The sequence below is a fragment of the Patagioenas fasciata genome, chromosome 17, assembly GCF_037038585.1.
Source record: "Patagioenas fasciata isolate bPatFas1 chromosome 17, bPatFas1.hap1, whole genome shotgun sequence".
In the NCBI taxonomy this organism is placed as follows: Eukaryota; Metazoa; Chordata; class Aves; order Columbiformes; family Columbidae; genus Patagioenas; species Patagioenas fasciata.
Window position 1 is genome coordinate 8,977,020 of NC_092536.1, and position 27,037 is coordinate 9,004,056.

The window sequence follows — 27,037 nt, forward strand, 5'->3', positions numbered from 1 at the left end:
TTGCAAAGCTTCAATCTAGGCCAGGGGTTGAGCTCAGCTTGCTACTCAGGATTGAGCTGTTTCTGAAGGCCAATTTCCAACATTCCAGGCTTTGGGAATGCTCTCATTGCATGTTTATTTGTGGTGGGTTTGTTGATTAGGAAGGTGAGGAAAGAGCCCCTGGCTTCTTCCCACCATGGTATGTAGCTTCTTGTGCCAGGCAGCTCTGGTCAGCCAGGAAATAAAATCAGACCTGGATTGCTTTGGGTAATCCACCGTCCAGGAGCTGAGCTGGACAGGGGTGACCAGCACCTGTGGTGATTTTCTGAGCAAACACTGCTGAAATGCAGCTGAGCCCCTGCTCTGTGTGTGGACAATTGGGCCTGTGATCTCCCCATCGCACCTCCCCTGGGCGGTGGGGCTGGCCCTGGACAGGCTGCTCATCCCCACTGGGGCATTTCCGTGTAGGCACAACCTTCCAGGAGTGACTGAGCTTCTGGAGCTGGGACTAAAAGCTCTGACACTCCTTGGTTATCACCAGTTTGGTGGTGAGAGACCAGTACTGATAAATCTAGGCCTGAATTCCAGGGGCTGCCTGCAGCCACTGCCGCCCAGCACCTCCCAGATGGTGCGTGGGGTTTCCAATTTCAATGGGGCCTCAGGGGAGCAGCAGTGGCACCTCACTGCTGGAGGCAGTAAATGGGCTCCCATCTGGTTTTAATGATCAGTAGCACTTTGGTGCTTGTTTATTCCCATGTTTTATGCTTCAGCAATAAAATACTGCTTCAGTTTGTTCCATCCATGCTGGTGCTGGATGGAGATGAGTTCACAGCCTCTGAGAAAGAGGTCCCAGCGGTGTGCAGGATGTTGCTTCTTTTAGACGTCTGGGCAGGATCAGATGATGTAGTGGCAATTAGTTTGAAATACAAAAGTCAGCGGGCAGTATAGAAGGTAGGGTGGGCAGCTCATCATGTGCCTAGCGAAGAATCTTGGTTTGGATTAAAGGAGACTTTTGGTTGTGGAGCTGGAGCTGTGCTCCATTCTGTCCCACACAGGGTGGCACGGAGGTCTGCTGTCAAGTCCAAATGAAGTTAGTCCCAACTTCAAAATGAGGTACTTGAGGAAATTTTAGTCCCAAAGTGCTGCCCATGGTGCTCACCCAGCTGCAGGGTCGTGTTTTAACCCTTCTGTCCTGCTACAAGGATACAGTGATGGTGGAGAGACCAGAAGTGCTGGTGGTGCCAAATCTTGCCGGCTGGGGCACTCAGGGCAGCTACGGCGAGACTGGCAGTTGTTGCAGAAAACTCTCTGGAGCGAGCACATCTAATATGAAGTTAAGGATGAAACTGTTTGTAAGGGGCTGCTGGGATTTCTGACGCTTGAATCATTTTGTATCATTTGAGTCATTTTTTCAAATGCTAGTTAAGCTTTTCAGCACTTCCAAACATGACTCTGTCCCGTGGGGCAAGTGGGGACACTAAGGCGAAGAGAGGTTAGGGACAGTAAACCACAGAGGGGAGAAATGGGCTTTGTCTCCTTCCTGACTTTTATAGATACCTGGAAACCTTTTGCTTTTCCATCTCCCATTTGTCTTCTACCTGAAAGGCAGAGGAACAGTCTCCTCCGCTGTATTTCCCAACAGTTGTTCTCCATAGAGGATCTTCATCTCATACCTCTCAAGAGCACTGATCTTCAGCAGAGATCCTTTTTCCCGAATGTTTGACAGGTCTTGGAGCTATAGGTGGCAACTAAAGAGAGGAGGATTTCAACAAACTAATTAACCCCCTTCCCAGTCGTTCAGGGTCTGTTCCCTTGGTGCCACTGATGGTGCCTTTGTGCTCATTTTCCCTGGAAGGTCTAATGTCAGGGGAGCAATTAAAGGAAACTTTTCTCGGGCTGCTTTTGTGCCTCAGGAAGAAGGAAGGTGGGCAGCTGCGGCTCCATTTGGCTGTGGCTTTCCCCGAGGTTGATCATCCAGCCACTGCTGGAGCCAGGACCGGGCTCCCTGGTGCAGGTTTTGGGCTTATGTGCACTTGAAGCACTGAGATCTGCCAGGTCTTGGCAATGTTCAAAGCAAAACTGATCCCTCAGACCCCCAGGTGCCGTCCAAAACAGGGCTCTGGGTTACACCAAATGTGTCACCTCCAGCTTCCCAAACAAACAGAGACGTCCCTGTGGAGGAAAGGGACTTTTACAGAGCTGAGCGGGTTTTGCCATCATCGTGTCAAGATGGGCTGTCTGCTCCTCCGCAGGCCGAGCCTGGCCTCTGGCTTTCAATTGCAAATGAAGCAAAAGGCAAAGTGTTTACAAAGAAACCCCCTGGCTCAGAGCTGGCTCTGGGCTCTGGGCCCTCGGCTCACCCTGATGGTGTAAGAGCTCTGGGAATCGGGGCAGGGCTGTGGCACAGTGCCCTGGAAAGGAGAAATCCTCATCCCTGCGGCTGCTCCGGGGGCCTCGTGCAGCTGGAGCCGAGTGGGGCTCAGGGTGGCAGGAGAAAAGCGACGGCAGACGGGCAGCGGGGCACCGCACTCCTCCTCACGCTGCTGCCAGCCCACGATGGGGCACGGCGGGGAGGAACAACTCTGGGATTCCTAGGATTTGGGGTTGGGATGTCCTGTGAGCTGCGGCACGAACTCCTCGTGTCCAGACTATAAAGTACTTCACGGCACTGTCCCAATTGCCTGGCCTATTAGTTTTATGGAGGAGGATATTGTAAAGATGCAGTTGATCTCCTTTTGCCATGGTAATCAAACTGTAACCGTAGCAGGGAAAGGCAGCACGGCAGCGGGAGCCCATGTTTGGGCACAGGGGTCACCTCCCTGTGGGCTCCCAGGCTACTCGGACATTTTGCTGTGTCCACGGTGGCCGAGCAGGGTGGCTGCTGTGTGTGGGTGGCTTTGGTGAGCAGAGCCTGGCCCCAGCCCCTGGACACCCTGAGGAGGATGAGGATGGAGCTGGGCGCTGCAGAGGCAGGGGCACAGTGCCACCCAGTGACAGCGTGTGACCTGCGAGGGGGCAGCTGGGGCAGAGCTGGGGCAGCCTGCTCTGGGTTTGCTGCAAAGGTTTTGAGGCCTGGAAGCCCCAGTAAGGTATCAGAGAATATGGAGAAACCCAAGAATTTGTCCGCGTTGCTGCTTCGTGACTGGAGCTGGCAAGGGGCTCCCACGGCGTCTCTGAGTGAGGGTTTCGCGTGACCGGTCTTGTCGAGGTGCTGACGGAGCCAAGTTTGTGGCAAGTTGGGGCTGAAGCAGCTCACGTTTCGGGAGGGACCCTGGCAGCAGGACAAGGGAGGAGGAGGCGGTTACCCGGGAGGAGCTGCTTTCAGTAGGGAGGATGTGTCTGTGTGTGGGGAAGCACAAGAGGGCTCCAGGGCAGCATGGCCCGTCCCAGATAGACCAGGCTGGGAGCCGCTCAGCCTCGGCTGGGCTGGACCCCTTGTGTCCAAGTGTCTTGGGCGTTAGATGGCAGCCACGCGTGATGGCTTTCTGACTTGCACCCCAAGGTTAACGCGGGACCTTTCCTCCTTTCTGCCCAAACCCTGCCAACATTCCCCACTGGGTCGAGCCCTGTGTCACGTTCCCAGGCTGCAGCAAGTGCCAACAGGCAGCTTGAATGGTGGGGGAAAGGGAAAGGAGCCAGGGACAGCGGGGTGCGGTGTCAGCAGCTCCCGAGGTGACTCCCTTTGCTGTAAATCGCTGCCCCAGCAATGCCCGGACACGTCTGCAGTGGGGACTGTGTTGGAGGAGGCACAGAATACAGCTCTATTTTGGGTGATGAGTACAGAGCCCACGGAGCATTTGGCAGCGGGGAGGGGTGTTAAACCAGCCTGTCCTTCCCCAGGTACATCGGCTCTTCCCCCTGCTCCCCTGTTTTCTGTCGCAGTTTCGGTGCCGCGCTGCCGCTGTACTGCGACGTGCGGCTGAAATCAGGGCACTGCGGCGAGGGAGGCGTGAGCCCTGCGTGTTTGACAAATGAAGTCCGGCACCTTCCCTGCCCTCTGAGGGACAGTGCATGCTTTCTGTTCCCAGGCTGCGCTCCAATGTCTGCACTTTTATCTATTTAAATTTAGGCCAGTGTTGATACACAAACACCACCGTGGAGGTCTGTGGGCGACCACTGCTGTGCAGCACAAACCCAGCGCCTCGTCGCACCGTTGGAGAGCTGTTCCCATCCCATCGCCTGCCTCTGCCTCAGCCAGCTGGTCACCAGTGATGGCAAACGAGGGTCACTCAGGCCCATACAGGCAGGAGCCACTACTGACCACTGGAAGTAACCTTAGCGTTGCTGCTGGGGTACATCCTGCAGTTTGAGGTGATTTCAGTCTAAGGTTTCCAGTAGTGCTGATATCCTGTGTGTGTTGGTCAGACCTGTGTTAGCAGAATCCCTGACTGGAGCCAATTTTAGCCTTTCTGTTTCAGACGCGATGTGTCCCACTTCCAGGCCAAGGTGCTATTGCAGGGAAGTTATCTTTGTTCATTTTAGATCCAGTTCACCAGAGTGCTGAGTAGCCATAGCTATTCCAGGTAGTCGGGGGCAGTGGGAGGCATTTGGTCGTTGAGGGATATGGATCTTTCTTACGTTAAGAAGCTGGGATCCGATGAACCGCATGCTCTTTGTGCCGTGCAGTGTGTTCGGCTGGATGCTCAGCAGGGAGCCAGCCCAGTGCTGTGTGTGCCAGTTGTCTCTGCAGACCCGGAGCCAGATCACCAGCTGCGACACCTGGAAAGAGAAAAGCTGTTTCTCTTTGAGGTCAGTGGATTAATGATATCACTGGTCACAAGAGGAGGGCAAAAAAGAGACAGTCAAACATTACAGAAATGGATGCAGCATGTGGAAGTCCCAGTGAGAGTTCCTGCACTACCTTATAATCCAGATCAAATTAGTAGAGTAACATAAAATACCTTAAAAAAACATGGGATTAGAGTCTGGAAATACATGGGCCCATTACTGCACTGTGATGAAAAATGAGCAAGTTTGATTTTTATGTTTTTAATGACAAGGATAGTGAGGGTGTGCTCTGAGGCCTGGCTGGCTTTGTCGGTTCTGTCAGGACCACCCCTGGGGGTCTCGCTGCCTGGCTTGGCTGCGGAGCGGTGGTGGGCTGAGCAGGAGCTGAGTGCCAAGAGTTTCAAACCGGCTCCTGTTGTTCACTTATGTCAGTCCCTTCTGTCTTTTCAAAATAGTGTCCTCTCCGCTGACTTGCTGGTCCTGCCAAGTTGGCTGAATCTGGGGTGCTGGGACAGCCGGGGGATGGCAAAGCAGCTCGTCCAGCACTGCGTGACGCGCAAGCGAGAGCAGCTCTTGCCCCAGGGTCTGTGAGAATTCATTGGTTAATGCAGATCGGGAAACACAGCGGAGGGGCATTAACAGGATCCACACCTTCCCTTGCGCTGTGCTGCGCTGCTCAATTTCTAGACTAAATACAAGATTACAAGTGGAGGATTTTTAAGTGCTGACTTTCAGCTGCCCTTGTTGGACCAGCCAGGACGCACAAAGCAGGAGCCTGTTCCCTGTGGAGACCCCCGATTTAGCTCTGATCCCGATTGTCTGCTGTGCCAGCGGCAGGTTAGACTAATAACTCGTGCAGGGAGGGTTCTGGTTACAAAATGCCTGGAATGAAGCGAGCAGGTGCTGGGGAGGTTATCTGAGGAGACGGCTGCGTTAATTCTCTGTCCTCCCTCACTCCCCCGCCTGCCTCAGAGGCGTCGTGGGTGACATCTCCTGCAGGTGAGGCTGCGTGTGCCACACGAGGGGCTGCGGGGTTCCCCCGGAGCAGCTGTCACACGGCTGAGCAGGGGCAGTAGCTCAGCTTTTAGCTCCCAAAGCTTGTGCTGGTACGAAGAAGAGACAGGTCCGAGTCCCGGGGTGGGTGCTGGGTTCCCAGGCTGCTCCTGTGGGGGGTCCCGTTGGAGCAGTGCACTGATAACCTGACCCAAGGTGGGCACACAAGTCGTGTTAATGAGCTACAATAACTTGTGCAACTCCGGCTGTAGGCGAGCTCTCTGGGCTCACATTTCAGTGCAGGAGGCTCACTTTGGGACAGCTGTGATGGTTTCTTGCCCTCTGCAGGCCTGTCCCTCTTGGACTCGCAGTCCTGCTGCAGGAAGGCTCAGCTGTTTGCTCAGTGACTGCCACAGTTTGCAGCTCGGGGTATTAAGGTAACCTGAAATTGGAACTGCTGTACCTTACCCCGCTGAGCTGTGACTTGTGCTTCAACAGCTGCTATGAGAGCAGCTGATCTGCCCCCTAGAAAAAGGCAGAGGGGACAGCAAGGGACAGAAGGCGCTACAGCTGCTCCAAGGTGAGCCATCCCTGCTGGCGGATACAAACCCGAGGAGCTTTCCTACGTGCGCAATCACACTATTGTAATTAAAAATTGCAAGGAAACATGTTCATTTGCTGTGACACCATTTTATTTGAGCATATTTAGGCACATTTCCTACTGGTGTAAGCTCAAGCGGGGATACATATGGTTCACTCTAAAGGAGTGTTTGTTATTCTACTGGTTTAGAAATAAAACCTTTCGATTAACTGAGGGTGAGAAACTGGTAAACCCAGCTCATCCCAGCTAGCTTGCACATAAAAATTAAGGCCTGTTGTTGGACTGACCTAACTAAACTAGTTCAAATTTAAATCAGTGAAAGCCTGTATGCAGGTAAGCCAGAAATAGACCCAGCTTGAGTTACTGCTTGTTTCGTGTTACCTTTGACTTTTTGCTGAGCAAATTTGGCTGTTGCTGGAGCTTTAGATACAAAACCTGAGTCCTGACTGCAGCGAGAGTGCTGTGCCGGCCCTGGGAGAAGCTGAGCGTTGGGAGCTGCCGTCCCCAGCTGGAAAATCACCCACGAGATCAGTGTCAGGGGTAAGAAGCCGGAGAGAGGGAGGATGAATTAGCTGTGGGTGCTGGAGGGCTGCACTGCTGGGATTTGCGTGAGGGCAGGCAGGAAGCAGCTGCATTTTAAAATGCAGAGACAAATCCCAGTCCCTTGCAGCCTCTCGGACTGTGTACTGGTCACTACTGGTAAATGAAACGTGCCGCGGTAAAGCAACCCAGCAACCCACTCCTGGTCCAAGTTGTAAAGGAGTCATTTCTAAACTCATTGTGAGATAAGGAAATGTAGATTGTTGTGACCTCACTTCAATATGAAGTGGTACAGATTTATACCTGGTGACACCTGATGCATTTTCAGGTACAGAACACAGGCATTTCAAACATGCCCAAGCCCCTGGCTATGAAAGCACTTTGTGTTCCGCTGCTTAATAAAAGTGGCTGTAGATGCTGCAGTTCAGAGAACTCTGGGTGTCACCAGCACAAAACCCAGCCCAGGCCCCTGTCTGATGCAATTGCTGTTCCTGCTCCACCCCTGCAGCATCATTTGAATGGTGCGCATCTCAGCACAGGCAGGAACAGCGCTGCTGCTGCAGCACCCGTGGCTGTAATGCAGCACGTAGGAAGCAGACGGCTGGTGTAGCAGGGGATGCTCGGCTTTGCTATGTAAATAGGAAAGGAAGAGCTACTGAAGATGTCAGGAGAAAGAGCTGCAGTAACCTGCTCGTACATGCAGCTGATGGCATACGCAACTGTTTGAAATGGGGTTATCAGGCCTGCTACACGTGCCTTCCCTGTGCTTGCTTGAGTATTTGAAATACTACGGCTTTTCTCTGAAATGTAACGTGCTAAATGTGACTATTCGATGATAAAACACTATGCAGAGTTGGCTATCAACATTTATTAACATAGCAGGGAAATCTGTACTCCAAAGAAGACAAACACAGGCTGTGAACATACCCACAAGGAGTCCACGGAAGCAACACAAGCTGTTTAGACTTTGCCTTTGCAGCAGCTGAGTGTCCAATGTTCCTCTTCAGTTTTTCTCCTACATAAGATCATCTCAACTTTCAACCCATTGTTAATGATTTAATTGAGTGATCCTAAATATTGAAGAAACTGAAGTTCTAGTTTGTGCTATTCTAGATCTGGGTTCACTGTTAAAAGACAAAAGACGACATCCTATTTTTGACTTGCAAAAGCAGATATAAACATGCTGACACCTTCCAGCAGCGGCTGGAATGCCAACCACCCCACTCTGCAGTACTTGCACAGGTTGTGCCGTATTTACTTAAACAATAACAAGCTAAACTCAAACCATGTGCATGAACCGGTCATTCACACAAGCACCATCAAGGGTATCCCAGTAAACGAAGGCTGTGGTTCCTAGAGACCTGTAGAAGCCTGGGCAGAGGAGCAGTGTTAATATGGTGACAGGAAGAGCACTGAAGTAACCAGATATGCATCTTTTTCAGGTGACTCTGCGGAGCGCAGCAGCAGAGTCTGAGACGAGGCGTGAGGATGGAATAGAAGAGTATCCGTTCAGCCTGGAAACAGCGTTTTCTCTTGCTTAATCCTCCCCTTGATTCTGGAAAACTTGGATTTGCACTGCCACGCACCACAAAACAGGGCAGTGTCATGACAGAGTAAGGACTTAAATGCTTTGCTGATATTGTCAAGGTTTTAGGACTAAAGACAACAAATAATACTGCAAGTTGAGGCAAGTTTTATTTAGACTGTACAAACAGGGCACTGGGAAAAAAAAATAACAAACAGTGGCTTGATGTTGGGACCAGTTCTATGAAATAAGTGGAGTAAGAAATTAAAAAGGCACTAATCTTAAGAAAAGACACTCCATGTATTCTAAGAATATAATTCATTTAATACTGTTAATCTTATAGCACAAAAAATAAAACCAGCTATAATCCCCCAAAATAAACTTTAAAAGCTTACACTTAATATTATTGCCTGAAGATCATGGTCTTTAAATTACATATTGTGTTTTAAAGTTTACACAGTGAAGACTGTCTCAAATACAAGGCCACCTTTCCCACTGCAATAACTGTATCCTTGTCCCAAAACACACTTTCATTTAACACAAGTAAACAGAAAATGACAACTATACAAGAATGCTTCCACTGGTCCCAAAAGGCAGTCTTTTAGGCAGGTCTCACTTTCAAATGCAGGTTTTGAGGAAAATGCTTGAAAACTTGACTAGAAAACAAAGGCAGCCCACTCATTCCCCGGATGTTAATACAATATAAAAAGTTACTTCACAGGCACATGAAATGGCACAAAGAATGCTGTTTTTCCCTTTACAAAAATAATGCTCAGGCTCTTCAGAGCCTCAACCCAAACAGGATATTCCCTTTTGTTTATTCTTTCCCAATTTGTAAACAATCATGAATTAAATTAGCGCTTATCCAGTGATGGACACTGATTAAAACAGGTTTCATTTAACCTTTCAGACTGGTCAGAGGCTTTGATGTCTATATACACGTGTACACAACAGAAGGAAGCCGAACAGCCTTTCAGGATAGTTAACTACTGTGGCACCAGGTAATTAAACCAGCTCCTAGTTCAAAAGCAAGAACAACTTTAATGGTGCATAGATTGAAGCCATCACTTGTAGGCTCTCATGCTTCATACTAAGTATTACCTTACACGCCCAAGGAACATTTACACTCAAATTTAAGAGGCTTCATAAAGCAACAGACAGCACACATGTAAGCAAGCAACAGGCGATTGAGGATCCGGAGTCCTTCAGAGAGAAACACAACTGATCAAATGCAGTCTTTGTAGGAAAATACTTGTCTCATAGTAAAACAGCAAAGACGCACTTTGAAGCAAGGTCACGATCAGCTTGGGCTAGGCAGTATGCTACACTTAAACCATTTAACATACCTGACCCGCACCGCTGCGACTCAGAGAAACACTGCTCATCTGTGGCCTGAAACCAGGTGCACAGAAATGTAAGAATTCTTGTCATTGCATCAGATGGCACTACACATAAATTTTGCATAGTTTTGAAGGTAAAATATTTTGCTTTCCTGCAGTATCAGAACATAATTAGACCTAAAACAACGCTTGTGTTCAGAGTGTATGCCTGATTCAATGAGGGGATGAGTCAAGACATTTATTTCGGTGAAAAAAAAATGCAGGTTAAAAGCTGTGTTCAAGATGTCAAACCTCACAGTATTTATTTACCATGCAAAGGAAGAATTCCACAATCAGTCTTCTGAAGAGCTGCCTGTAACTAGGTCAGGTCTGAAATAAGATTTCTCTGCAGCAGACTGAGTTTAGTGCAGTTTCTGTATTCAAAAGATGACTTTCAGTAGTACAATTATGTAGTAAACTTACGGGTATCTAGTTGGGGCACAGAAAAAGCATGACCTACTTTAGTTGAGAGAGCTGCATAGCTTTTCCTTGCAAGACAAAATGTCAGTGCCTATTGTCAAGAATTACTCTTACAGCACCAAACACTTCAGTCAATGCTACTCTACTTCACAGTTAATTTGGTAGTAAAATGGTCTACAAGAACTTCTAGACTGTCAGCCACTTGATCAATACTACAGAAAATAGCTAATAGATGAACAGAGAGACTTCTTTAAAAAAAAAACCCGGCATTTTGAATGTCTTGTTGCAAACACCATTTTTGCATCTCATCAGTGCCTTCCAATTAAGGATCTCGTAGCACTTTCACATGAGCTAAAAACAACGTGCTTTTATTAGGATCAAGTGACACAAATCAACAAGAAAACATGCTGGGACTTAAGACAACAACTTTTATATAATTTGACATTGATAAGAACTGGTGAGATTCTGCAGGTGTCTGGCGTTTCTCATTTTGCTACAACCGACAGCCTTCCAAAGTTGAAAAATGGGGGCTGCTGTTTTCCTGTCAGCTTCCACAACAGACATTTTTCTTTAACCAGGTTGGCTGAAAAGGGAGGTTTTGTAGTTGTAGTCTTTGCGGGCACATATTCTGTGAATTCGGTGTTCACTTGTCTTTAAAAGAGCATTCCAGTTCACCTACAAAACACGTTTAAAGAAGGTGGCACAGGATATCACTGTACCTACGTTCTCATATCCTGTACACGGGCTAAGACCTAACCTGTGGGGCATGAATTGTACTTATTTACCTGCATCCATATAGTTCCCTACTGTAAGTACAATTACAGTAGTATAGCTTATGTACAGAAAAAGGGAAAGAAGCTATACTGATAATAGACACCTTTGTGGCCTCCTCCAGCCTGAGTGTTAATTTCTGACATGGGGAACCCAGGCAGCTGATTCCAATTAACCATTTTCTAGAGGATGCTGGAGGGAGCGGGGTGGGGGGAGGATCTGGGGCATATATAAAGCAGAGCCAACACATTTAGAAGGGTAAAATAAAGATAGCATGCAGAGGACTTGGGATGCAAGCAAGGAGGGGGCAGAAATAAGATGAAAGCAGCTCTGGAGAAGAAGTACAGCAATGTGGAGACACCCTGGAAAAAAAGTACTGTGTTTGAAAACAAGCTTTCAATGAGCTGGGGCTGGCATAGCTAGGAAACTTTGGAGAGATAAGGGAGCCTGTAGAGAAATGGGTATAAAAGGTTTATGCTTAAATAAGAGTATTTTATCAGTATTTACTAAGGTCTTCTGTCCCACTCCTCTCCTGCCTCTCCACACCATGGCAATGTGATCCATCTGTCTACCAAGTAACAGCTCCGTGACAAGCATGTCTATACTAGTAAAACTACACTTTTAACACTGCAGAAGAGCTGTATGTAGACCAGGCCAAAGTGTTTCCCTTTAAATCTAACTTTCTACAGTTAGTGCTTGCAAAAATCAACAGAAATGCATTAAGTATGTCAAAAACAGGTTACAAGTATCAACCCCTCCTAAGTTCCCTTATAAATAAATGCCTCAGCTTCAATGCAGCTCAATCAATGGTTATTTGCATTTAACACACACTGTTTCAGGAAGGTCAACAACAAGCTTAAGAGTTAACAGAAAACAGCAGCTTCTAATACAACTGCTTAGAATACATAAGCTTCAATTATTGTCCTTTAAAGAGACCATAATTTTAAATGTACTACCTTAGGACAGGTTCTCTTAAAACTAAGTCTTCTTCAGTCCTAAAATTGCATTTTTGTTGTTGCTTTTTGTTGGACAGTAATGCACAAGTTGCATGTTTGATCTAAGATTAGGGCTCTTCCTATTGAGCAAGCCAGAAAAGGTCCATGGAAGTCTCAACATGAAAGGTTTTCTTCCCATACTTCTCTGCTATATACCAGTTCAGTCTTCTCCAGCTTAAGGCCCAACAGTTTTAAAAGTGAAATTAAATTCTGGATGATGTAACTATGGTATGAAGGTCAGGCAGTGACTTCAGTTGTATGTATTCCAAATGTATATTAAAAGAACCGTCAAACTGCAGCAAGCTGGAAAACGGGCAATGCTAGCAATGTGCCATTAAGTCATCATCCCACCTCAAACAATGCTAACGGTAGCCAGGAAAACGAAGCAGCAGTGTAAATTGGGCAGAGGGAATCATTCATTCTCATCAGGGTTTTGAGGGTCAAATATTTTGACATGCGTGAATGGGAAGAGCCCTTTTCGACCGTTGACTTCTCCTTCCCACTGACCGTTTATATTCATCCTTGTAACCTTCACAATATCTCCAACCTGTATAATTAAAAAAAAAAAAAAGTTATCAAACATGGAAATCTCATCTCCGATACTCTGAACTAAATGTACATTTACATATTCAGGCAAACTGCTGAACTACACTTTTTCCTACAGGAAAGCTTACAACTTCATGCAACCATATATTTAGCTTAGATATAATTAACATCACAAAGGCCAGAGTTGCAATATCCATTCAAAAGGGCACAGTGCTTGTACTGATTATAGCATCAGATGACTTATTTCGGAGGAAATTTAGTTTTTCAAAGAGAGATTCCTTTTGCAAACAAACCATTACTTGAAGTTCTAGTTCCAATTACCGCAGTGCAAGAAGCTTAGGTAGTTCCTAAAATAACGGTACACTTCTGGAACAGGCAAAAGCAATCTCAATTTTATTTAAAGTATTAGACGTACAGATTCTAGCATTATTTGTTGTTTTCACCTCTACTTCCTGCCAATGAATTTGACACAGGAACCACGACATGTCAGACCTTTCCTACCATAATTGTGTCTCTTCCTATTCAGCAGTGGAAGATGAGAAGAGCTAAACTATGATCAGGAAGAAACATCAGCCCAAATGATACTAAGTTATATTCTTACCATTGTTCAATGCCTGTACTTAATTTGGATAATTTACAAAGCAAAATATCCAATATGACAGGCAGTGTTTAATATCAGTTAAATAGTGATTTCTCCCTTCAACGCTTCAGAATAGCTGAACGTGTGGTCTGTTGCAGCAGCTCTCTGACTTTACACCTCCCTTCCTGTTTACCTCACTTGCTCTGTGGCAACTATAGTAAATATTAGAAAAGTGACACTAGCAGCAAATAACGAACTTCACAAAAAGTAGAACCAGCCTATGACTAATGGCCAACAGTTCATAAGTTTCCTCCCTAAACTAGGCCCAAGCTCTTCATAGTTGAGTCTCAGCTTACCAAACCACTTCTGTGAAATCCAAAGCTTTTTTCTTATTTAAGGAAAAAATGGATGTTAGTCCTGATACAGCGTGTATAACAACTTGTCTAGGTTATCTAAATAGCATTACAATTTAGAACTGATGCAGATAGTTTAAGGACCATGGCCGAGGGCCTCAGATTAAAACTTTTCACATAAGATCTGTATATTTTCCATTAAAGAATGAAACCCTGAGTTTGCAAAATAGCATGTGTGTCACTAGATGATCATAAGCCTGTTTAAACCAGTTACCATTGCTCCAATAGATAATTTTTTAAGATCACTCAGAAGCAAGAACCCTTAGGTGAAGATTAAGATACTATAATAAACTCGTTGGCAGTCATTCAGTGTTTTGTCTCTTAACAATTTTCAAACTTTGAAACTCTTTGTAGGGATTTAAGCTTTATGTTGCATGTTAGAATGAAATTAGGCATTTAAGCAATATGTGTTGCTGCTCCCTCACTTTTTTCTCCACTGCTTGTAGGACTGACTGTGTCCTGTCTGCCCCTCTTCCCCCTCCTGTTTGAGACTGTCACACTTGGAACCACTGTAATTTGGTGGGTTTTAGGAGAGGAGAAAACCCTCTGAATTCCCATAAGTTCTTGGGATATAATTCAGACCATTTTACTTTCTTAAATATACATATTTTCTTATGCCATTCCTAAACTCAAACATGAAGCCAGTATATACTATTCAGTAGTTATACACTGCCCATGATGGTTGGCACATACATATAGCATTAATTTGACTGGTTTTCATCTCTTCACGTACTAGTGCAGCATGCTTCAAAAATTGTGTATTTGCTAACATGCACAATTTGTCAGACTTTTTGCTGAATAGAAAGCCCACAGAAAGCTTTAAATAGTAACACGATGACCTAAACAGGAACCTAACAAATGTCTCTTTAGGAAAAGGCTGATAACATCTATAAATACTCAGTGTTACATTACTACATTTAAATAGCCTTTGAGGACAGATTCAAGTACCAAGTTTTAGACCCAAATTCAGGAAGATGCAGCCAACATAACAACAGTTAAAAATAATAAGAAACTGCATTTGCACCGCACCCTAAAACCAATCCACTCTCAAACACTTTCATCTTATTCATGAAAGAAGAAAAAACATATTTAGTACACTGGATCAAAAACACCGTCTTGCATTTTCTGAGTCTGACAATTTAATTCTGCTCATGTGCCACAGAGATGAATCCATTATTTATTTTGAAGCTCTAGAAAAAGATATCCTTCAATGTGACTCGGAATGATTTCCAGCACATAAATAGGTTTGGAAGTCTTGCTTCAGCTAAGTGAAAAAAAAAAAAAAAATTACAACACAAGTCTATTGCATTGCAACAAACTACCATATAGATTAACAATGTAAAATGTTCTTCAGGCAGCCGAGTGGGCAAAGTTGCTACAAATCAGTATCTAATATTTAATACACTATTTTTTTCAGAGAGCTTTTTAAGCCAGTCAGAAGGATTGCCTTATGATTAGGCACAGGACAGAGTCAGGAGACCTGGTTCTATTCTCATCTCTGTCACAAACTTCCTGTGTGACTCTGGACAGCTCATGGCCCTTATCTGTAAATTAGGATAATGCTTCCTTAGTCTCAGCATCTCTCAGATACGTTAATTCCCTTGTAAAGCACGCCAGCATTGCTGGATGGAAGTATCAACTGCTGAAATGAGTAATACTCCTGAAATGCAGCCATTTGGTTCCACCCAAATGATAAAAATCAAAATGTATTTTAGATGGCATCCTTTCATTATGTCCCTGTTACAGCATGAATTCAAAGCCCTGGGGAAACAAGCCATGGAACGTGCCAGTCAGAAAGGTTACTTCACTCACTCTAGACTCTTCCATACCTGTCTTCCATTTGAAGCTGATTCACACACTGCAAAAGGTTTCCTGTGTGCCATTTTAGTCACACAGTCAACCAATTCAACATGTTTTAGAGATATTCCAACAAAGGTATGTTAACAGTTCTATAGCTGATAGAGTTCTGTAATATAAGTTTAAGGAGAAAAAAATGCATTAAAACTCTAAATTGTCATTTTAGCCCACTGGGTCAATAGCTATAGAAAACATAGTGCTTTCTGGAATTTATGGGGTGTTGAATCTTGGTCATTACCTTAATTAGTGTCACAACTCACCTTCCTTGGTAACACTAATATTGGTACCAAAAACTAAACAGTGGTTCAGAGCAGCTGGCTGTTCTGGAGAAGAACAAACAAGGCTCAACACTAAGAAATTAACTGATATCCCATTGTCCCAAAAAGGTGTAAAGCTGAGCTACACAAAAGAGGCAGAATTTAGTCACACTGCAACAGGACAATGTGACACTGAAGTAGCTGGTGCTTTATGTATTGGAAGATTCAATAAACCAACAGTCTGAAAGCACAGCTTAATTGTCCTTCACTTCTGATGCTGTGTGCCAGAAGAGTAACAGCTGATGCCCAAACCTGAGAATCAATCAGTTCAGAGGACTTTCAACCATTCTTGAGACAGTAAAGCAGGTCAAAAGGTAGCACAGAAATGTTGATGTCCTAGATACCGTTAATCTAGCCTCATCTAGGAACAGAGCAAAACAATACAAATTTGCATGTCAAGTATAGCTAGGAAAATTGCCAGAGCTGGGGTTGCAGCACTGTGGCCAAAGTGCTGCTCTTCATTAAATTATGGTAGCCTGTCTCCATCTGATGAAGCTTGCTGTCATGATTGTACAGAACTCAGAGAGCTCTAAGCTCCCACAGACCATCATTCTTCAGCCACACTGAATCTCGTCTAGGTTATCCACATTGCTTTCAGTTTCATCTTCAAACAGTTCTGAATGTGAATATGTATTAAATTGTGAGAGACTGAGCACTGACATGATGGAAGCCATAAATAACTTTGACTGGAAAAGGAGGAAGTTATAAAAATTCAGATTGCACACAAAATATCCAGAGTAATTGTCTGTTGTACTTTCAAAGGTCGTGTACTGAAAAACTGGTGCACGTCAGCTCAGACACAGGAATCCTGCTGCCAGTGTCACTTTCAATTCAATAGTTCTCAGAGCTAAAGCTGCCTGATCAACACATCACACAAGTATAGGCTCAATATTTTGCTTCAAATCTATATCTTGTAGGTCAGATGTATTTTAATGTTTAACACAGCCTGGCTTAAGAAAAGCACAATGCTTGTTGTCTAGTGAAAGAAGTAGCCTAATTTCCTAATTAAGAAAGTTCAACTACTAGCACATATTGGCCTACTTGTCTCAACTTTCATTTGAAGAGAAAAAGTTAACTGTAACCTAATTGTAACAAGCCCAAGAGAAATATTGTAAGTCAGTTATAACTATGGTGAATGGATATTTATTTCACCAAAACATGTCAGTGATAGGTTGACTCTGTACAAGCAAACATACATGTATATGTTTGATACACCAACAACAGATAAAGTACTTAATACTATAATGCCGGCACAGGTCTAGAAAAAGCCATAATTAGTATAAACACTTTGCTATAAAAATACAGTGAAGCTCTTGCATCGGGAATAATGTGGCCAGCAGGACCAGAGCAGTGATTGTCCCTCTGTACTGGGCACTGAGGAGGCCACACCTCAAACCTGGGGTCAGTTTGGGGCCCCTCATGACAAGAAAGCCCTTGAGGTGCTGGAGCAAGTTCAGAGAAGGGAATGGAGCTGGGGAAGGGGTTGGAGCACAAATGTGATGGGAGCGGCTGAGGGACCTGGGGGGTTCAGCCTGGAGAACAGGAGGCTGAGGAGAGACCTTCTCGCTCTCTGCAACTGCCTGAAAGGAGGCTGGATTGAGTGAGGGTCAGTCTCTTCTCCCAAGTATCAAGCAATAGGACAAGAAGAAATGGCTTCAAGTTGCACCCGGGGAAGTTTAGATTGGATATGAGGAAAAATTTCTTCACCAAAAGGATTGTCGGGCATTGGAACAGGCTGCCAAGGGCAGTGTTTGAGTCACCATCCCTAGAACAGTTTAGAAGATGTGTAGCTGCGGTGCTTAGGGACATGGTTTAGTGGTGGACTTGACAATATTAGGTTAATGGTTGGACCTGATGGTCTTAAAGGTCTTTTCCCACCTAAACAATACTATGATTCTTGTTTAAAAAAAGATCTTCAGATTCCATAACACTGTCATGTCAAGTCTGGAGATGAACTCTAAGACTACTATTACTGCCTTCAAACTGATCTATGACACAGTACAGTTTTTGCAATATATTTAAATACCATTTTTCAAATGCATGGCAGCCATAAGTCTAGTTGCTGCTGGTCTCCAATTTTCTGGTTCCTTACACTTTCATTCAGTTTTATAAGTGAATTTGGAATTTGTTGTTCACGTCCTAAATCAGCCTTCAAAGAGTTGACTAATTTTTAAGGGAATTATCCACTGTTAGTTTATCTACTGTCTATGCTGGACATAATGAACTTTGTTGTGTAAAAGTTAGCAATCAATAAATCAATCAGCTACTCTGGACCCAAACAAGAAGTACCAGTTATCAAAAGATAAGCTCCCTTAAGGTAAAGCATGGCAGGCCTTAGTCTACTGAGCACTGTATATACTTCACATGCTGGTTAGAGCACACCAATTTAAAACAAGGTTTCAGCAGCATATTATTGTTAACAGGCTGGCTACAGAGCTACAGGTTATTACATGCTGAGAAATTTTAAGCTAGACTTTGCTGCTTTGTATCACAGTAACAGTGCCAAAGGATCTCTGCTCTTACAAAATCCATCACCTTCTTAAAGTGCTATCCTGTATGAGCTTTGAACACAGGACTGCTCTCCTAGCTTTCCCGAAGAAAAGCGTGACTGAAGAACAGCAGTACGAAACTGTAATGTGCGGTTCTAGTCCAAATAAATACGGGACACTGTATCCCTGTCCTTCATATTCCTTCCTCTAGAGCACCAGAAAGGAAGGAAATTGCTCCTTGGTTAGAAGCACACAAGTAAAGAAACAGATCTGGGTGGCTGGGGTTTTTGTTCTTGTTTTGTTTGGCTTTTTTGGTTTGCTATTTGTGTGTCTGTGGTTTGGTGGTGGTTGTTGGGGTTTGTTTGTTTGTTTTAATGCAGTATCCATGAAAATATTTCACACATTAGTAGAAAGTTGTGATGAGAAACTGCAGACAACACTAAATCTGCACTGCCAAGGTAACTAACTCAACTGACAACAGTGTATGTAAATCTTAGAAATACATTTAATCATCATAGGCTTTACTAATTGTTCACTGGTGCAGGGAGATGACCAAAGTTATAGGTATACCAATTGTATGCTTTGAAATAGTAGCTATACTTAAAACTTTTATTTTAGGCTACAAACAGATTGCTATTTTTTTATTGTAGAGAATAAAGTAGAGCATATAATGCAGTAGGACCAAGTCAATGTTTAGATGTTGGTCACGTCAATAACACCAATATGAATGCTACATCATTTTAGGCCAGCAAAGTCCAAATGGTACTAAATGCTACATTAACTAGTATCCTTAAAGGAACAGCATTGTAGTTGCCCTTAAACCGCCACACTCTAAATACTATTTAAAAGTTCAACAATCATTTTTCAACCAAACAGATTTTGTTTCAGATTTCCAGCAGAATATTCACTTGTTTTACAAGTTACATTTTTCATATGAGAAATTAACAAAAAATAAAACTATACCTTCCTTACAAAACAAACTTCTCTGTATAGCCTATGAATCTTTCTTTTCTCAAACAAAACTGACAGCTTCTGTAAACAATAGTGTGCAACAGAAAAACTGGACTTGCAAGCAGCTTGCCCCATTTTCAAGCTGAATCCAGGAGAATGACATCCCTCCACTTAAAAGGAAGTTGAACAGATTACTACGCAATAGCTTTATTTACTCCAGATGATATTCTCTTCCTTTTAAGTACTGTCTGTATGCTGACCACACAAAGCTAGAACCAGCATACAGATATTTTGTTCTCATATTGTTTTATCAGTTTAAATGAGATCACACAACCAGGTACTGTATAATTACACTAACAAGTGTTCTACCTGTCCAAGCTGAACTGTCATTTAGAGTACACCTATACTAAGGGGGAGTGCTGTCAAATACTATTATTTTCAAAGAACACCATTAACTTTCTTCTCCAAAACATTCCCGTAACATGTTCTTTCTCTACCACTAGCTAGTTCAGTGCTCTTATAAAACAGAAGCTTCAAATGGTCCAGATTATTTAGTGACATGTAGAGCCCTAGTAAGGTTGGGATTAAATATATCATCAGGGACCAGCAGGTGTTAGGCAATCTGAAGGAAGATCATTAAAAGCAACTGGATATTTTTCCTTCAGAGTAGTATATGTGACAAAAAAATAATATTGGTATAATAAGGTTGCTAAAGTTCCCTATGCAAGGATATGGAGAAGCTGCAATCACTGATTTTCATGAAAATGTAGATCACATCCCAGAATTCTCCTTTCGAAGCCTCTTGAAAATGCACAGCATGGCTAAGGTGCGCTTGCAAAAGAAACAGACTACATAGGAAGACAAAATATGCCAATGGTGGAAGACACAAAAACATGAGACAATAAGTGATTAGAATTTAGTGGAAGAGAAGCATCTCAAACAAAATTTGAATGTTCAAAACAATTCAAACCTACATGCTGCTCAGAGAATTAAGCCTACTGGTATACTACAGTAGCTAAAATGATGGCATTAACTAGGTCACAAAAGAGCAAGTCAGAAAAATCTATTTGTGAGGGCCATCCTTCCAAGTGGTTCTGCTACCCTGCAGCAAAGCAAGTTCCCTGAAGTAATTCCATGACGCATTGATAACCTAACAAAATCAATTGCGTGCCTTGCTTGTTTTCAGAAGCATGAGTAGTTCTGGCAGGAATCTTCTGTACAGTGCAGTTGGCAGTGAATTTACACTTTGCTCTATAATAACTTTCACACACTGTTCACAAATAACAAGCTGTTAGTCTTCATAAGGCTCAAGGAAAATCCAGTGATACATATTTAACTTTTAACCCTGTAAGAGTAATAAGCTGTAGATGTTTTAAAAATACAGGAGGAAGAACATTTTGGGAAACCATTATGAATAACTGGAAGTCACAAATATAACCTTCCAAATTTCAGTCAAGATGCATCAGCTATAGGTAACAGCTTTAACTTGCAAAATAATTGAGCAAAGGCAACAGAAAAAGTTCAGAGGTATTTTTAAAACCATTATTATTTTACTTGCTAAAATGCTCTTGCTTCCTTTGGTTATTGCCTTGCATTTGCTCCTTGAAGTATTATAGCCTGTTCACATTTCATCTTTGAGACTAGCACTTTTTCCAGGTGAGACATATTCAGACTATGGGTTAACTAGCCTTCAGCATAATATAAGTGTAAAAGTAACAGTCCCAGTGTTCTGGATGTAGTTTTAAAAACTTCTTCCAATCCATCATTTATGCAGGTTAAACTAGAATTGTAACAGGAATTATTTACAATCTAAAGAATAAAGCTCTGAAGTCTTGAAGACATACCTAATAAAAAAATGCTTTAGTAAGCATAGAACTTATTAAAGGTTCAACACAAGTTGAGAGGCTACACTACAGCCTTTCATCAAACCCCCTCAACTCCAATTTAGGTCTTAAGGTTTCTCAAATTCCACTTTTGAAAGCCAAAATATAAGAGACTACAGTACTTTGGGACCAGATACTCAAGTGCATCTCATACTGCACTTGAGGATCAGAAAGACTGTGTTAATCAGCAATTCTTACCTTTCTCTGAAGGATGCTACTGCCAGTTCTCAACCTGGAATACTGCAATGGTTAATGAAACATCTTTTTCCTTCTCCCACATTAGGTGGAGAAGCAAAGTCACCCTCTCACTAGCACTTCCACAGCATGATGTATACACTCCACTACCCCTGTAGCATATTTACACTGTTGAGTAGGCACAAAGAGAGGGTAAATACAGGTCCTGAAGTAACCTGGTCACTTTCCTCTACGGAAGTGGTTCAGATGAAGCAATTTTTGTAGTTCTTTCTTCAGAACATAACCTAACTTCTTCTCATTCCCCTAACATAGATAAGCAGACTCCATATGAAGTCAACCACACCATCTTTGCCACTGATAATTTTTAGTTTATCACTTTATGAAACAATCGAAAACCATAACACTTTACAGGAAAAACTTACCTCTAATGCCAGTGCAGTCTTGTCATAAGCACAGGGTACTCTCTTTTGGATAGCTTTGGCATAGACTGGTCCATTCTGTGTTGATGGTAGAGGATTGATCACTGCTCCAGGTGTACTGGATACCGTGGGAAGGGGACTTGCAGTTTGAGGCTGAGCATAAGCATGGGCAGGTTCCGGAATACCGTAACTGTTGGAATTCCTGTTTCCGTGCTTCCCATGAGAAGATCTGACTAGCTTTTCTACATAAGGAACGGGAATCATCCCAATCCGACCATCCTTGTTTCTGGCGCTCCACCACTGTTCTTCTGGCTTCTCTATAATTACCAGTATCTCGCCCTTTTTAAAGGGAAGATCCTCAGCATCGTTGCCAGGGAAGTCATAGAGAGTCCGAACATACTCCACATTTTCTTCTGCAGTGGACAAAGCAGGAGCAGATCCAGATCCCATTGGTGGACTTGGATACCTGAGTTTAAAAGAGATTTGATGTTTGGATTTTTCACCAAATAAGACTATTTTCACAGCAAACTATTTTCATCATAAATTGTAGAATTTTATTCAAAGCAGCTGTCAGAAATCTTAACGTATACAGGCCATAGCAGATACTTATTATCTAAGCTATGATAGCAAGAATGCATGTCATTAGCCTACTTTGATTCTCTTTTACTACTTGCAAAATAAGATGGAAGTCAAATCCCTATGATTTTTGCAAGATATGCCAGAATCCCTAAACAGAAATATATATGCTTCTTTAAGACACCCTGCTGCAGCCAAAGCTGGGGGAAAGAACCCTTTAGAGAGCAGTCACTGCATAAGCAAGAGCTCAGGAACATCTGCAATGATGGTCAAAGCTCATTACAGACACAAAACAAACTGTTTTGCAAGTTTAAAATGTCATCTTCAAAAGGCGAAAGTGTTGTATGGCTATGTACCATGAACTACTTAATCCTATCACAAAAACCACCTCTTCATACTGTTCTTTATGAAATTTAAAGAATCAACAGCCTTGACAAGCACAAGCATCCGAGTGTGATGTTCCCCTGAAAATGCCAGAGAAATAAGAATTAGCAATTTCAGTTCTAAAGCACATACCTTCAACCTCGATCCTAAATCTAGTCCATTAACTAAAAATACATTAAAAAAAAATCTGGAAATGCTCCCTCTCATCCTCCCTCTTGCAACAGGAAGTCTCTTTCAAACAGAATTTCAAACTATCAATCATGGCATTGATTTTTCTAAAAGAGTTTAGAACAAAAACCATGCTAAGGAAAACCATCGAGTCAATTTCACTTGTTACTTTATAAAAAAGCTTGTCAATTCACAGTAGGCTAGATCACATCTGTCTCTGTATGCTGAGAGAACAATATGCAACCAAAACCTCGAAAATAAGGCAGTATTAAAATGTCCATAAAACATTTCACACAAGACTCCTAACAAATACCAAGTGAGCAAATGGAATGAGCTATGTTTTCAAGTGTTTTGAGAAAGCCATGTCAGTCATTGTCATAAAGGATTAAGTGTTTTGCATCCAGAAAGGCACAACAGTATCCAGGCTAAGGAGAACAGAGCATAAAGACTGCTTCAGTGTGGACTTTTTTTCCTCCCACCTGTCCACAAGTTTAAACATGCACATAACACTGGGCAGCTCCATGTAAATGTTCTTGCAATGGTGAAAGTTGTTTGGGTTTTTTTGTTTGGGGTTTTTTTTGCATCTACCCATCTCTCCAGCCATAACACCATCAATACCCAGAAGACTTCTCAGCGGCTTTGAGTTCTTGAAGCTAGTGCTTTCTGCTACATCCCTCCCATCACCTGGCAGCTTTACAGAAAGACTTTTTTTGACCACTTAAGTCTTCCAACTTGACAAGCTATTGTCAACCTTCAACAAGTTACTGATTGTCACTAAGAACTGCCCTATGCCAAGGTTAAATTGTGACTATAAACCTCGAAGTTTTTTCCCCCCTAAGAACTTGCTAATCTGCAAAACATTGTAAGATTTTAAATGGCAGAAATTAGAAGTGAACCAATTTGAATCTTCTTCTCTAATGTGTCACTATTTTTTTAGCTTTTATTTCACTTCATTCTATCCAGAAAGCCCAGACATTTTGAAATAAGATACTGGACAATTTTTAAAATTAATACGGAGTATGTTCTAGAATTCCTGATAAGCAGCTTTATGCAAGTTGCAGGTATGTCCCATATTGGGAACAGGACAAAGAATGAGCTCATAGCCAATTCACATTTTCCTATCCTCCTAGAATAGCATTTCTCAGTGTCATGTATGCAGATATAGATGAACGATGTAATAACCAAACTGTGAGAAATAAATACTTTACATTTTTTGGAGGTGGAAGTGCCACTCTAGAAGTTTGGGAAATGCTGTCCTAGAATGCATTAAAGCTGACTTTAACAGCGTGAAGCAGTCTACCCACACAAAGGCCTGCTCTGTTGTAATTGGTGTGGATACTGGGCCAGACAGCAACTTAAGCTCAGAGGTTGTACTTCAATCACTGAGAAGACAAGTGAACCAGCTTCTCAACCATCATATGAACAGAAGGACAATACCAGAAGAATAGGTTGACACAAAGCATGACCACACCCTTTCACAAGGCAATTGTAACCAGTAGGAAAGATGCAGAGGGTACCTTTACACGTGCCCACAGGCACTGTAAGGCCGGGCCGCACACGTTATATGGATGATCTGACTCAAAGAGCAACCTGTAATGGTCACTGAGATCCAGAGTGCTAAGACAGCCCACTGTAAGAAACAGCTTCAAACAAGGGCCATAAACAAATGTTTCCCTAGTACACAGAGCATGGCCTTACAACCGTGTGAGGATCCTGGAGTTGCTAGGCTGGACTTAGGCACCCCCGCCTTGCAAAGCTGGCAGGGGGTGGGGCGGAGGGGGGTGGCACTCACCTGGGCGCAGGCTCGATGAGGGTGGTGGTGTCCAGGTAGTGGATCTTGTAGAACTCCAGCAGGGCGGGCAGATGCTCGAACTCCTGGTCGCCGATCTTAAAGCGGCGGTTGGGCAAGGAGTTGATGATGTAGTGGGAAACCCGGGAGTTCTCGGACACCGAGAGCACGTAGTCCCCCGGGCAGGTGGACGAGTCCCGCACCAGGAACATGCCATGCCGCTGCCCCTGCAGCCGCGTCTGCGCCTCCGCCCGCGACACCGGGCCCACGTACCAGCTGGAGCGGTCCGACGAATCGAAACGAGCGGCGGAGGACATGGCTCCGGGCGGGGAAGGGGAAGGGAGAGGGGGAAGGAAGGTGAAGAGCCCGAAGGCCCAGGCGGAGGAAGAGACCCGGGGAAGAGGAGGCCTGGGAGGCGGAGCGGGCTGGGGGAGAGAAGAAAGCGGCGAGCGCCCGGCCCTGCGGGGAGGAAGCTCCGGGAAAGGGGGATGCTGATAAAGAAGCTCCGTGCCTCTGGAGGCGGAGGACCGAGAGGCGGCTGGGGTGGGGCTGGCCAGACGCGGCGGTCAGGGCCCCCGAGTCTCCCTCAGCGACGGGGTGTGCAGGGCATCCTTCCCGCCTCTCTCTCGGGCCTGCGGCTGGCGAAGAGCGGCGGCGGCTGACAAAGACAGGCGACCCAGCAGAGGGGCGAGGGCAGCCTGCTACGGTGCCTCAGCGTCGGAGCCAGTCGCGGGGGGCGCGGGGGAGGCAGAGGCGCCGGGCTCCCGCTTTCTCCTATCGGCTCCCTCCCCACTCAGAGCCGAGCACCAAAATGGCGGCGGCGCCCGGCGGTGGGAGTTCTCCCGAGACACCGCCCCGCGCACGCGCGCCGGGCTCCCGCCGGCGGGGGGTGACCCGGGCCGTGCCCGCCTCAGCGGCCGGGCGGCGCGGGGAGGGTTCAGTGGCTCGGTGCTGCATTCTTGCGTCCTTCTCCGGGCTCGAGTCACCCAGACCTGCCCCAGCGCGCGGAGTGACCCCGGTTGTGGCGCGGATTAACGTGTTGAGTTAGTGGGGGTGCGAGACCCCCGCGCCTGCCGTAGCCCCTCAGAGAGCGGAGCCGTCTCCCCACACACCGCCTCCCTGGCGTGCTGCAGGGACGCCAGATTTACCACAGGTCGCTGCCAAAAACCTCTGCCTGGTTTTCGAGCTGAAGACGCCTGAGGGGGAGCCGCCAATGTACCCCCTGCATCTTCTCCTCATCCGTCTCTCAGCCAGTCCTGTCTCCTCCGTGCCGCTTTGCCCCAGTTGCCCAGGCACATCCCGCTGCCCCGGGGTCCCGCCGGCCCGACCTCAGGCGTCCCTCCCCGCTCCACACCTCCCAGGCAGCCTGACCGCGGGCAGTTTGGAGACTGAGAGCACCTTCCCCGGGGTTTTATTGTTTGATAGTTGATTATATTTTTTTTTAAGGAACAAAACAGACCGCTGCAATAACCTCTGATCTCGAGATAACCTCCTAGGCACCCAACGAGACAGTTTCCTGTGTTCTTATGGCCTTGTTCCCAGATATGGGGGTCTGCCTCAGGGTGCGGACGTGAGGAAAGATGGTGTTGCAGCCGCTGAAGAGGAAGGAAACCCCGGAAAGGACTCAGCAGCCTCCCGGGCAGCGCCTGGGCGAGCGCCTGGTACGTGGTGCAGCGTGAGCTGTTTGAATTTTAGAGGGAGGTTGGCGCGGTGACCTCAGCCCGGGCCTTGGCACAGTCCCAGGCGCATTCAGAAGGGCTGGCGGTGGCCGTCGGTCTGTCCGGCTGCAACAGGCGAGGGCATGGAAAAGTAACTGCGGTAATTCCCCAGATGTGCTAGAAACCTTTGCAAATAGTGTGATTTTAGCGCAGTCTCGTGAGTTTGTTCAATTTGTGCTTTTGATTTTGTTGGGGTTTGTTTGTTTTGCTTTGGGGCTGGGAATGTGAAATGAAGCAGCACTTGAAAGCAAAAAAACCACCCATTTGAAGTGGAGAAATAGATTTAAGATGACTGGATTGTTGTGGGGTCTTATTCCAGCTTTGCCTTCTTTCATGCTCTGCCTTTTCCGAAAGCTCAATCACAACACGGTCATTTTTTTTTCCTCTTGGTTGTTCTTCCTACATTGGCAACTAGTGTCAACTTGCTGTTTGGATTGGGACATAGGTGCTGTGTCTCTGTAGACATTTAGCAGAGTTCAAATAATCTAAAATGGAAGACTCATCCAGTGTCATTCTTATGTTTTACACAGTATCATCCTGGAAAGTCTCAACATCACTAACCCTAAATGATCTCAAAGCAGGCTCTTAGTACAGGTATCACTTCATCAGCCGCTGAAATACAGCTGTCTCCTGGGTGGAAAACAACAGCTGTTTAGTTATGTACAGCAATACTAGCAGAATAGCAGACCCAGAGATGAATAATACCATCTGAAAATTCACATCTATGCAAAAATAGTTCATCCATTGCTAGGGAAGCCTACTTGGTAGCTATAGCTTTGATCAGTTTCTACTGGTTTAAGTGCTTGTATCTGCCAGTGAAA

General features: G+C 44.8%; 1 protein-coding gene across 1 annotated transcript; it reads right to left on the reverse strand.

Annotated features, from left to right (window-relative positions):
• Positions 1-8,517: 8,517 nt before the first annotated feature.
• Positions 8,518-25,300, reverse strand: CRKL (CRK like proto-oncogene, adaptor protein). Its single transcript, XM_065851455.2, has 3 exons — positions 24,502-25,300; positions 21,585-22,047; positions 8,518-12,478 (listed from the first exon to the last, which is right to left on the reverse strand). Exons 1-3 carry the CDS (start codon positions 24,813-24,815, stop codon positions 12,344-12,346), a joined length of 912 nt encoding a protein of 303 aa, XP_065707527.1. The 5' UTR covers positions 24,816-25,300; the 3' UTR covers positions 8,518-12,343.
• Positions 25,301-27,037: the final 1,737 nt, after the last annotated feature.

What these genes read in the sequence shown, in the direction of transcription:
- CRKL (XM_065851455.2), bottom strand. Translation starts at nt 24,815, where the DNA reads ATGTCCTCCGCCGCTCGTTTCGATTCGTCGGACCGCTCCAGCTGGTAC. An exon ending in CTCATCGAGCCTGCGCCCAG is followed by an intron (nt 22,048 to 24,501) that starts GTGAGTGCCACC and finishes TTTTAAACTCAG; the next exon opens with GTATCCAAGTCCACCAATGG. An exon ending in AGACTGCACTGGCATTAGAG is followed by an intron (nt 12,479 to 21,584) that starts GTAAGTTTTTCC and finishes TTAATTATACAG; the next exon opens with GTTGGAGATATTGTGAAGGT.